Below are 12,432 nucleotides of genomic sequence, written 5' to 3'. Positions count from 1 at the left end.
ATCTGTTGCGGAACATGAAAAAATCTTATACTTTTCACTTTGCAATACATAACCACAATCACGCACAGGAATAAGACAACTGAAAGCAAAACTATTTTCTGCAGTAGCAGAACAAATGCAGTAACAAATCTTCTGAAATCTATTAGTCTTAAAATCTAAACAAAAATAATAATAATAATAAAGAAGAAATATTCACTATAATTACTGGAAATATTTGGCAAAAAAAGAAATAAAAATGTAATTATTTTTTTTATTGTTTGTGATTATTTTTTCTATGCATCTCTGTTTATGATATGATGTCTCACCTTTAACTGTCTAAAAAGCAATATGCCGAAATATGCTTTATATTCTTTTTGTATAAATTGTTCTATACAAATACAAGGTCTTATGCTTTTGGTGAATATCTGCTACACCTGGGTCCAGTCAGATGAGCTTCACAAGAAGCATTGTAGGTGAAATACAGGATGCCTCTCTTTAATTTACAGCTGTGTGAATGAGATCCACGTTCAGGTCTGACCACACATCTCCCCACAAAGTCATTATAAATGACATCACTGTCCCAAACCTCAAATATGAGTTCATGACCAAACTCAATTGACCTAAAATCATAGCTGATGTTCCATTCGGGATCATTATTGTCCATAATCACCTCAGTCTCCTCATACATGAGGTTGTACCAGACTTTCACATAACCGTCAGTGCGTGTGAAGAGATCTGCTTTCAGGCCTGCTGCTCTCTGCACCATCACTACTAACTTGCCACGGCCGGCTTGCATAGGACAGCAGTTGTGGTCCAGATTTGGTGTCTTTGAGCATCCTTGATTCTCCTTGTGATCTACAGGAAGCATGTTCTCTTCAATATACTCTGTTACTGCTCTTTTTAGATTGGCACTAACCTTGGGATCAGCCACCAGATGATGGAGAGGGAAAATTGCATATGATATAACCTCAGGATTGTCATGCAGGCTCATCGTCCAGTTCGAGTATGCTTCAGCTGGGCTTTGGTTTAAAACTAGGTCTGGAAAGTATTTCTCACCTCCCAGCACCTCTGTCTTGTGTGTCATGAAGCCCTGGTAGAATCCCATGTTCATGTTATCTTTAAGGATGTGAGAGCATTTGTTGGAAAGCGAGACATTAGCTGGCAGGAACCCCAGAGTCATCTTTAACTCAATGTTTAGGCAGTTCTTGATATCAGTCTCAGAGAAGCCTTTCAGGGTTGCAAGACAAGTTCGAAAAGCTGTGACCCGCCTCACTCGCCCTCCCAGATGGACGTATGTTGTGAGTTATCTGATAATGTTAAACCTATTAATCATGCCATTTTTATTTGGAATCTTATTTTGTGTGTTGTTTGTTCACCTAGATAAAATTAAAACCATTCATCTATTTTTCAGTTTATGTTCTGTCCTTTTGTGTATTGTTTGTTTATCTGTTAATTACATTCCTTTAAAGTTATGGAAGAATGCTAAAGTTTTTATTTTTTTAGTTTCTATCAACAGTATGTTACAGAAAGATAAGATTGTATGTACGTGTCCAACCTCTGTTTCCTTTGGGATACCTGTCTCTATAATGTACTTAGGCTTGCTTTTGCAAAACACTGGGAAAAAACAACAACAAAAAAGACCACTATTTTACATTTGATTTTATGACAGATTTTCTTCCTAAGTAACTTGCAGTGCATACAATTTATAGCCTATAAGACATTGTGTTATTTAATAACTATGTGTGCTCCATGGGAAATGAACCAGTGACCTTGGCATGATAAACAGAGTGCGGAATTTCATGTTTTAGGTAATGAAAAGTCGTTATGCACGGGTTTTCATTGAACCAGTAGACAGTTTTGTTTTAATGAATGATCTGTTGCGGAACATGAAAAAATCTTATACTTTTCACTTTGCAATACATAACCACAATCACGCACAGGAATAAGACAACTGAAAGCAAAACTATTTTCTGCAGTAGCAGAACAAATGCAGTAACAAATCTTCTGAAATCTATTAGTCTTAAAATCTAAACAAAAATAATAATAATAATAATAAAGAAGAACTATTCACTATAATTACTGGAAATATTTGACAAAAAAAGAAATAAAAATGTAATTATTTTTTTTATTGTTTGTGATTATTTTTTCTATGCATCTCTGTTTATGATATGATGTCTCACCTTTAACTGTCTAAAAAGCAATATGCCGAAATATGCTTTATATTCTTTTTGTATAAATTGTTCTATACAAATACAAGGTCTTATGCTTTTGGTGAATATCTGCTACACCTGGGTCCAGTCAGATGAGCTTCACAAGAAGCATTGTAGGTGAAATACAGGATGCCTCTCTTTAATTTACAGCTGTGTGAATGAGATCCACGTTCAGGTCTGACCACACATCTCCCCACAAAGTCATTATAAATGACATCACTGTCCCAAACCTCAAATATGAGTTCATGACCAAACTCAATTGACCTAAAATCATAGCTGATGTTCCATTCGGGATCATTATTGTCCATAATCACCTCAGTCTCCTCATACATGAGGTTGTACCAGACTTTCACATAACCGTCAGTGCGTGTGAAGAGATCTGCTTTCAGGCCTGCTGCTCTCTGCACCATCACTACTAACTTGCCACGGCCGGCTTGCATAGGACAGCAGTTGTGGTCCAGATTTGGTGTCTTTGAGCATCCTTGATTCTCCTTGTGATCTACAGGAAGCATGTTCTCTTCAATATACTCTGTTACTGCTCTTTTTAGATTGGCACTAACCTTGGGATCAGCCACCAGATGATGGAGAGGGAAAATTGCATATGATATAACCTCAGGATTGTCATGCAGGCTCATCATCCAGTTCGAGTATGCTTCAGCTGGGCTTTGGTTTAAAACTAGGTCTGGAAAGTATTTCTCACCTCCCAGCACCTCTGTCTTGTGTGTCATGAAGCCCTGGTAGAATCCCATGTTCATGTTATCTTTAAGGATGTGAGAGCATTTGTTGGAAAGCGAGACATTAGCTGGCAGGAACCCCAGAGTCATCTTTAACTCAATGTTTAGGCAGTTCTTGATATCAGTCTCAGAGAAGCCTTTCAGGGTTGCAAGACAAGTTCGAAAAGCTGTGACCCGCCTCACTCGCCCTCCCAGATGAACTTGTCGTATGTAGTGAGTGCCATAAGTATCTATAGTCCTTCGGTACAGGGCTTTTGATTCCTCATCATATTGGGTCGGAAGTCGCCGGAGATGTTTTGAGAATTCAGTGCTGAGCTCTGGATGGTCTGTGACTCTGTAACTGCAAATGATCAACAAAAAGTAATCTGTCAGCAGATTCTAGTTGTGGTTTCTAAATAAAACTGTGATTTGCCTCATGTTTTATTTTTCAGTGTTTTTGACAGTAATTTTGTCAAGGACGTGATAAGAAAGTACTTATTAAAGCATGCTTTTGGTTTGTTTTTCAGATAAAATTATGATTTGGCTGACTTTTCAAGTGTTTTAGGACTAAATTGTTTGGTCAGATGAGGATTACATGCTAATCGAAGCATCTTTGAGATAAAGTCTCTTCCTCATAATACGCAATCCTAAGTCTCACAAGGAAAATATGCACTGATATTAAATTATACAATTGATTGTAGTTGCCACCTGCTCTTATATTTTGTTATCAAAGCAATAACATTCAGCTGTAGAGCTACATTATGTAGGCCTAACTTTGGGCCCACTAGCCTGCCTTAAAAAAGAAAACGACATGCATCTTGCGGAATAACTTTGTTTTGGTTGTGCTTTGGCTCTGCTCGTCTGTCAAAATCCACCCCACTAGTTCTAAAATATACAACACTATAGTTTCAAAGTGTATTTGGTTAAAGACATGGTTTACAGTGGTTCCCAACCTGGGGATTGCTAAAGAATAAAATAGGTGTCCCCTGGAAAAAATGTTGGGAACCACTGGTTTAGAAGATGTTTTTTTTGCACTTTTTAAAAAATCTAAATAGTTACATAGTTACAAGTGTCCAGATAAGTGTCTGTATTGTTGCCATTGCCAAAATGGATTTGATTATTTGATATATAATTTGAATCTAGTCATTTTGACATCTTAAACCGGAGGCATTAGCCTTAAAGGGATAGTTCACCCAAAAATGAAAATTTTATGTTTATCTGCTTACCCCCAGGGCATCCAAGATGTAGGTGACTTTGTTTCTTCGGTAGAACACAATGAAGATTTTTAACTCAAACCGTTGCAGTCTGTCAGTCATATAATGGAAGTTAATGGGAATCACGGCTTTGAGAGTCAAAAAAAACATACACAAACAAAACCAAATTAAACCCTGCGGCTCGTGACGATACATTGATGTGTAAAGACACGAAACGATCAGTCTGTGCAAGAAACTGAACAGTATTTATATTATTTTTTCCCTCTGATTCACCGCAATGTCCGAACTGTCCTGAGTGTGTTCTCAACAGCCGGCGCGTGACACGTCTTCTTCTTCTTGCTTTACGGTGGATCGCAGACTTATAAGTGCATTACTGCCACCTATCTCTCAAATGGACCATTGACACTCTATCTACAATCTCAATTAGGAGTGTCAATGGTCCACTTGAGAGATAGGTGGCGGTAATGCACTTATAAGTCTGCGATCCTCCGTAAAGCAAGAAGAAGAAGAAGAAGATGTGTCATGCGCTGGCTGTTGAGAACACACTCAGGACAGTTCGGACATTGCGGTGAATCAGAGGTAAAAAAACTATATAAATACTGTTCAGTAGACTGATCGTTTCGTGTCTTTACACATCAATATCGTCACGAGCCGCAGGGTTTAATTTGGTTTTGTTTGTGTATGTTTTTTTGACTCTCAAAGCCGTGATTCTCATTCACTTCCATTATATGACTGACAGACTGCAACGGTTTGAGTTAAAAATCTTCATTGTGTTCTATCGAAGAAACAAAGTTTCTTTTGCCCTGGGGGTAAACAGATAAACATCAAATTTTCATTTTTGGGTGAACTATCCCTTTAACAGACTAATTTAGATGTTATTTAGGAGTTCTTAGATTTAATTTCGCTCACCGTGGATGAGATACATGAGACCACTAAATAAATGCAAAGTATATAGCAAGATAAAAATAATTAATTGTATGTGCTTTCTCAGTTATCAAATCATCTAACAACATTGTATGCATGTTCAGAGATATTGAGCGACAGATTGTCATCATTCTCTGGAGAAGTTACAACAAAAAATCATTATAAATACAGTGCAAAATTAGTCATAAATTCATATGGAATTACCTATAATATGTGCAGCTGATTTCATGGAGGGCAAATGTTGCCTTATCCATTGCATTCTGAGATTGGGCAAATTTGGCAATATCGGAATGGCTCCCTCCAAAAATTGCTTTTCCTATGTCATCCAGGCTAAGATCCATTTCCCAGTTGTTACTGATGAGTGATGTTGAACTCTTCATTAGGGAGTCAACAGAATGATGAAGAGCACTGGAAAGCTGTTTGCTGCAGCGGCTGAACGGACGCCAGTCCCGCACAGCTGAGGGAAGTTTCTGCATCTGCCCTCCCTGAAAACGGTTCTTGCAAACGGTACAAGTGTCATTATCCATGTGTGACTTGACATCAATCAAAAATGCACCTTTACGGCGCATCCTGACAACATCAAAGCCTTCGCCCACCAGGTTGTAACCAGGCACAAATGGGGCTTTCTCACATTCTACCTGAGAGCCTGTGTGGCAAGCTGAACTATTGTGCCAGTGTGTCAAGATCAAAGAAATGCAGAGAAACACGTGGAAAACACAATGATTTGTCTCCATGATGATTTCTAAAGGGAAAATGCAGAGGGTTCAAATGTAATATTTCATTATTTCTCAGATGGAAAAACATTCATGAGGCAATATACATGCAAAGTAAAAAAAAAAAAAAAAAAGTAAGAATATTATTGTAAAATTACATAATGAAAGTCCAGAGTGCAGTGTATTTTTTATGGCACTGAAATCTGCTAAAATATCTAATCTGTTCAAAAAATATCAGTTTTACCCACCGAGAGTAGCTTTCATGCAACAGTCTATTCCAGCTGTTACACCACCATATTGACCTACTTCCGAAAAATCCTTTTCTCTGTTCTTCTTTCCAAATTACAGTTTCTTCAAGAAATGTTTTTGCTGTAGAGTCACTTTCTGGAATGCTAATGCTGAAAAGGAGCACTGTGTGAAAGCCTGATTCTATGGCATTGTGTCATGTGGAAGGGAGTGTCTTCCTTTCAGGCCCTTTCTTCTGTGCTGGACAGATTTCATCCGCTTGTTACACTCTTTGTCTTGTAGCTTCTACTAAGAAAAATAATACATTACAATCGCCCTATAACAACAAGTACAATTATAATGTAGCAGTAATTTAAACTCAGATTTCATGTCCTTATATTTATTCACAATCTAAGTCAGGTTCGTGATCATATTGCATGCTGAAGTTAATGACATTTGCTCAGTCTTTCTTTAAGAACTATTTATTAATCACAAAGCACAAAAAGAGAGACATATACCAGTAAAAAAATAATAAAACTGTAGAAAATCATGCCGAATCCAACCCCTTATGTATTTTTCCTCAGCTGCTCTAAAAGTGATTCATTTCAGAGTATTCTTATTTCACAACAATCTGTAAAATAGACTTCTGAAACATTTACGGTACAGTCTTTCTTAACAATTTTTTATATCTCTGCAGAGTGATGCCTGGGTAGAATAAAGCCCCTCCATGGCTCTGAATTAAGGAATATGTGATGTTACTCTGATAACCACTAGTTTCAGAGGTTCCATGGGATGTACTGGCACCAATATCAAATTTAACCTTGTCAAAAAAGTTAAATCCTGCTGATGCAGTAACAGAAGACACATCTGACTGACTGTTAGAGATATAAGACATTTTTAAATAGTCCTCTTGCACCAAAGTAGCACCAGCTTCAACACTTGTGATGACATGGGTGCCAAAATCGAGTATGAGTTTCTCTGACAGGTAATTTGCTTGACGAGTTTGATTGTTTTCAATAGCATCTGCGATTTCCTCTGCCTGTTGAGCAAAGCGGGTGTCCAGAAGGAAATCAGGATATGCCTTTACTGTGTACAGATGGTTACGGACCTGAGAACCAATTTTTTGATAATATGAGAAAATGAACCAAAGATTGACAGCAATTACAGCAACTAACACTTTTCCATCATTTGTTTTAAAAGACAATTGTTTGTTTATTATCATTATTATTATTTTAGATGCTCATAAAAAAATGTAGTTTTATTTATTTTGATATTAGAATTGATATTTCTATTTTTATGATGCCATAGTGTAGGTTATTCAAAATTATATTTTTCCTTATTTACATAGAAATACTTGAAAATTATATATTCAATCTGCTTGTCCATATAGTACATAGAACTCTCAATATGACATTTCCTATTTTTACTTTTGTACTTACTTGAACTCGTGCTGTTACAGAACTCTCCTTCACTTGGTGGGTTTTCATACGCTGGTTTTCTGTGGAGAATTTTGCATTGAGCACCGAATAAAAGGAAACATCTGCATTGATGGAACTTGAAGTTGAGCTTTTTTGTTCCAGCCATGACATGATGATCTCCGAGTTTGTTTCCACTCCGCTCACTTTCTGTGGAATGACAAAGACTTCATCTGGAATGAGATAGACTCCGTCTTCTGTGGTCTGACACTGGGAATAGCTCAGATTCATCACCCGGCCCATGTCTATGTTGCGCAGGTTATCCCAGCCTCCTCCTGGCAGAACCTCCAGCGCTGCTAAACTTGAGTTTATGCGGCACAAACGAAGTCCACTACTGGGACGAATGAGAGGATGAAGCTTGCAGACATTGATAAAACAGCAGAGCATCAGCAGACAAAATGCTCTAGACTCCATGATCAGCAGGTGCGTCTTTCACACTACCTTGCAGTAATGTGACCTTCAGTAAATTATATCTGAAACATTTTAGAATTTGGCGAGTTCCTCAATAAAGCCACTTCTGTGTTTCACATGCGTTAGAAAATAAAGTCATGAGACTATGAACTTGTAGCATTCATGAGCGGAGCTGCTGTGATTACAGCCGTTACTGGAGAAACCGTTAGTGTTATCACTCTAAAAGCGCCTCCTGCTGGCAGAGAATCAGTTTGCATTTACAATAAGCCCGTCTCCAGCAACATTTCCAATTTTTGTTGTTGTTCAATTTTTTTGTTTTCTGCAGCGACTAGGAGCACTTTTCATACCCTTTTTTTCTGGCTGAAGCACATTTGTTTCAATCTATAAGAATAATCAGCCTACACTACCAGTCAAAAGTTTTTGAACAGTAAGATTTTTAATGTTTTTTTTTTTTAAGAATTCTCTTCTGCTCACCAAGGCTGCATTTATTTGATCCAAAGTACAGCAAAAACAATAAATGTTGAAATATTTTTACTATTTAAAATTGCTTTCTATTTGAATAGATTTTAAAATGTAATTTATTCCTGTGATCATACATAGCTGAATTTTCAGCATCATTACTCCAGGCTTCAGTGCCACATGATCCTTCAGAAATCATTTTAATATGCTGATTTGCTGATTATCAATATTTAAAACAGTTGAGTTTTTTTTTTCAGGATTCTTTGGTGAATAGAAAGATCCAAAGATCAGCATTTATCTGAAATAAAAAGCTTTTGTAACATTATACACTATTCCATTCAGTATCATTTTTATTATTTTTTGGGAAAGAAATTATAGAAATTAATACTTTTATTTAGCAAGGATGCTTAAAATTGATCAGAAGTGATGATAAAGGCATTTATAATGTTACAAAAGATTTCTATTTCAGATAAATAGTGTTCATATCGATATCGGAATTATATCGTATCGACTGAAATTAAGAAATATATCATGATATCAATTTTGGCCATATCGTCCAGCCCTAGACTGAATGAAACAAATATTCTTGTTGTGCATTATGGCCTATTCTTTGGTAAATTTATCTATGTAATTCCACTTATTTTCTGGGTCTTCATAATGTCCTATACTTTTTGTTTTGATGATATAAGAGGGGTCGAGATTTTGTTTTTAAACGAGGAAATGAGATTCTATGCTGCTTCCTGATTTAGAACAGTATGGCCTTTTCAAATCTTCTTCAACATGAGAAACATTAAAAAATTGCTTTGGGTGTAGATGATAAGATGAAAACCTAACGGGTTTGTTTTTCATCATCACTTTTTATCACGTGGTGGCAAAGTTTTATGCCTAAGTAAGTAGACACAGGAATGCATATACAGTGAGCTGGATTTTGTTTTTTTAACAAATAATACATCTTAACAAATATTAAATTCACAACATTACAATATACAATAATTTTCCACAGCATTGCAAACCATTTAGCTATGAGGTTTGTATTCTATGTACTTAGCCAAGAGATCAATATGTGATGTCTCCTTTTCATTATAAACACCGTTCCTGCAACCACAAGAGCAACCAGAACCATTACACCAATGGCTACACCAGCCTTTTCTCCTCCAGACATCTGAGAAGATGATGTGTTAAACATTGATGCCATTTGATTAATTTCACCAGGCTATGCCAGTCTCCACATCTTAGTTTCTCCAACTCTCACCCAAGAACGATCACCTTCTGTCATTACAGCTACTGTGTTTGTTGCAATCATGCTGACCATTGGTGGTTTTGTGAATGGTGGGAGGCGGATAGGCTTTAACTGACCACCAGTGAAGACACCAGACTGGACACAGTACAATATCTGACAACCATCACTAATGGAAGCAAGATGTTGGCTGAACTGAGGTGGACAGCGAGATTCACCATTTGACAGAGGGTTGCCAGATTGACAGCTGAAGAAACCAGCAAAAGGCACAGAGAATCTTGTTCCGGCCTCATAATCATTGCTCAGACAAACCATCATGCCATTAGACAAAAAGTGTTGGGTAAAGTAGTTTGGAGGACAGCTATTAGATTTGGTCAGTGGGTTTTGCATGCCTGGTCCAAACAGACCTCCAAAAAGGTATCCAGAGTACTCGGGGGTCTTCTGAGTTGTGGAACACCAGTAAGTTTCAACTTTTGCACGACGGACACGGTAAGCATCACCACATGTTTGGTCACAACAAGTACTCAACCATAAGAAACCACATTTGTGGCAGTGGCTGTGGCATTCATAGTGATTATAGCCTCGTTCTACTGTCTCAGAGCGTAATAGGGTGGTGTTGTACTGCTGAGGGCAAGAATAATCACCAGTAGCTGGGTTTTTCTGTGCGGTTTCATCACAGATAGCATTTCCATCTGATGTCAGTGCAGTGCATCGTTGGAAAATGCCACCAAAGCTAAGATTGGTGACTGGACCCTCACAAGATGCATCATCTACATTTGCCTGAAAGTTGAAGTTTTTGGAATCTGGATTTACACAACCTGGAATGGTGTTTACTTTATAGTATTGCTCTGCAGCTTGACGAACTGATGAAGCCATTTTATTTACTGTTGGTTGTGGGAGGTCTGGGAATGTTGATGGATTCAGAAAATAGCGAATCGGCAGGCCGGAGCGGTCAATAGCCACCAGATTATTGAGCGTACTCTCTTGCCACTTCTGCAGAGCAGTGGTGGCGAAGTACACAAATCAAGTACTTGAGTAAAAGTACAGATACGTATAATAAAATATTAATAGTACTCCTTTTTCAATTTTACTCGAGTGAAAGTACAAAAGTACTCAATTTTTATGTACTTAAGTAAAAAAGTACTGATAGATTTATTTTGCCATTTTATATAGGCTACTTAATTTAAATTTATATTAGCAAATATTTTTTATAATCCTACTGCTCAAAATACCTGGGATTTTCCCAAAATAACCACTATATGGAGACAAGATATATTTTTGTTGTTGATATGGACTACTTTGACGAGAGTGATATAGTAATATTCACTATGAAGCTTACACTGCGATGTACCTGAGAGAAAACTGATTTGACCATCTGATTTTCACCAGTAAGAAAAAAGTGTTTTAAAGCTTGTTGTTTTGCAGAACATCACAGTTATATATGACATGAGAATAAGGACTGAAGTTAGGAAGAACATTTTATGGAAAATATAATTATATTTTTATAATGATTTTTTTCTTCTCAAACCTTGTCTGTGGTCCCTGGCCAAATGCCCCCAGAGGGCATCACTTCCCACTTTGATAATTACTGTAGTTACTATGTTCTGGTCATCACATCCTTTATTTTCCCCCAGATGTAATCTATCTAGGTCGTTGAATAAAAATATTTGGACTTTATATCTAAAAATTACCTCAACTTAGCACCAGCAAGCTTGTTAGCTAGACAGTTAGCATCAGCTAACATTATTTACTTATTTTCAGTATGGTTATGAATAAACATTCATATCTGTCTACTCGGCTAGTTAATCCAAACAATATAAAAATGTATATTGTTGATAAACAATATAAAAACAGACGTCACATAGGGCTAAATGCGTAGTATTTTAATAAAACTGTTAACGTACCGGCAGCGGGGAATATGAACGCGCATGAATTATTTTATTTAGTCTGTGTTATTTTAATGTTTCGGGGGTTTTACATTTTTTTTTATCTAAAATAGAGACACAGATGTTTATGTGTCTGCATTCAATCATTTCAGTGGACTTAAATAGATCACCCTTTACATCAGATTTAGTTCACAAACAACTGACAGTTTTGACCTAAATATGATTTTCAGTTACAATAATTTATCCTAAAATTCGATATTAGTAACTTTTAGCAGCATGAGACGCGCGCGCGCTCACAAGATCTCCCGGTTGTTACTTGTGAATTGAGTTCACTGGAGACTCGCACTAAACGGTTCATTTGAATCAGTGAGTTGTCGACAACTGCACTCGGTTCATTCTAATTCATCAATGAATCGTTTGGTGCGATTTGCGAACCGATTTAAAAGGTTCATTGAAAAGAATCAGTTCGCTTCTTTATTTGTTACTCCAAATAAAACGACTCCAGTAGACCTAAATATGATTTTCAGTTACAATAATTTATCCTAAAATTCGATATTAGTAACTTTTAGCAGCATGAGACGCGCGCGCGCTCACAAGATCTCCCGGTTGTTACTTGTGAATTGAGTTCACTGCACTAAACGGTTCATTTGAATCATTGAATCAGTGAGTTGTCGACAACTGCACTCGGTTCATTCTAATTCATCAATGAATCGTTTGGTGCGATTTGCGAACCGATTTAAAAGGTTCATTGAAAAGAATCAGTTCGCTTCTGCGTCTCGGAGCACGTGATATATTATAAGGCGTAACTATATGTTTAATGAAATGTAGTGAAGTAAAAAGTACGAGCTTATGCTTTGGAATGTAGTGAAGTAAAAGTAAAAGTTACTCCAAATAAAACGACTCCAGTAAAGTACAGATACTTGAAAAATATACTTAAGTACAGTAACGAAGTAAAGCTACTCCACTGCTTGTACGTAGCATTGTAT

At 36.9% G+C, this 12,432-nt stretch overlaps 4 protein-coding genes across 4 annotated transcripts; all 4 read right to left on the bottom strand.

Annotated features, from left to right (window-relative positions):
- Window positions 1-241: 241 nt before the first annotated feature.
- LOC107594532 (perforin-1-like) lies at window positions 242-1,273 on the bottom strand (the record flags this gene model as incomplete). Its single annotated transcript, XM_016284613.1, has 1 exon — window positions 242-1,273. A coding segment is annotated over one exon (888 nt), but the record flags the coding sequence as incomplete, so codon positions are not given.
- An 822-nt stretch (window positions 1,274-2,095) lies between these two features.
- LOC107594505 (perforin-1-like) lies at window positions 2,096-6,237 on the bottom strand. Its single transcript, XM_016284579.1, has 3 exons — window positions 6,002-6,237; window positions 5,245-5,782; window positions 2,096-3,263 (listed from the first exon to the last, which is right to left on the bottom strand). Exons 1-3 carry the CDS (start codon window positions 6,015-6,017, stop codon window positions 2,240-2,242), a joined length of 1,578 nt encoding a protein of 525 aa, XP_016140065.1. The 5' UTR covers window positions 6,018-6,237; the 3' UTR covers window positions 2,096-2,239.
- Window positions 6,238-6,633: 396 nt separating this feature from the next.
- On the bottom strand, window positions 6,634-7,915 carry LOC107594531 (macrophage-expressed gene 1 protein-like). Its single transcript, XM_016284612.1, has 2 exons — window positions 7,418-7,915; window positions 6,634-7,086 (listed from the first exon to the last, which is right to left on the bottom strand). The coding sequence occupies exons 1-2, from the start codon at window positions 7,865-7,867 to the stop codon at window positions 6,634-6,636; spliced, it is 903 nt and encodes a 300-aa protein (XP_016140098.1). The 5' UTR covers window positions 7,868-7,915.
- A 1,483-nt stretch (window positions 7,916-9,398) lies between these two features.
- Window positions 9,399-10,552, bottom strand: LOC107594538 (macrophage-expressed gene 1 protein-like). Its single transcript, XM_016284618.1, has one exon. The coding sequence runs from the start codon at window positions 10,434-10,436 to the stop codon at window positions 9,537-9,539; it is 900 nt and encodes a 299-aa protein (XP_016140104.1). The 5' UTR covers window positions 10,437-10,552; the 3' UTR covers window positions 9,399-9,536.
- Between the last annotated feature and the right edge of the window lie 1,880 nt (window positions 10,553-12,432).

This window comes from Sinocyclocheilus grahami, unplaced genomic scaffold, assembly GCF_001515645.1.
Source record: "Sinocyclocheilus grahami isolate Dianchi unplaced genomic scaffold, SAMN03320097.WGS_v1.1 scaffold185.1, whole genome shotgun sequence".
In the NCBI taxonomy this organism is placed as follows: Eukaryota; Metazoa; Chordata; class Actinopteri; order Cypriniformes; family Cyprinidae; genus Sinocyclocheilus; species Sinocyclocheilus grahami.
This window is presented reverse-complemented; position numbering and strand designations above follow the sequence as displayed.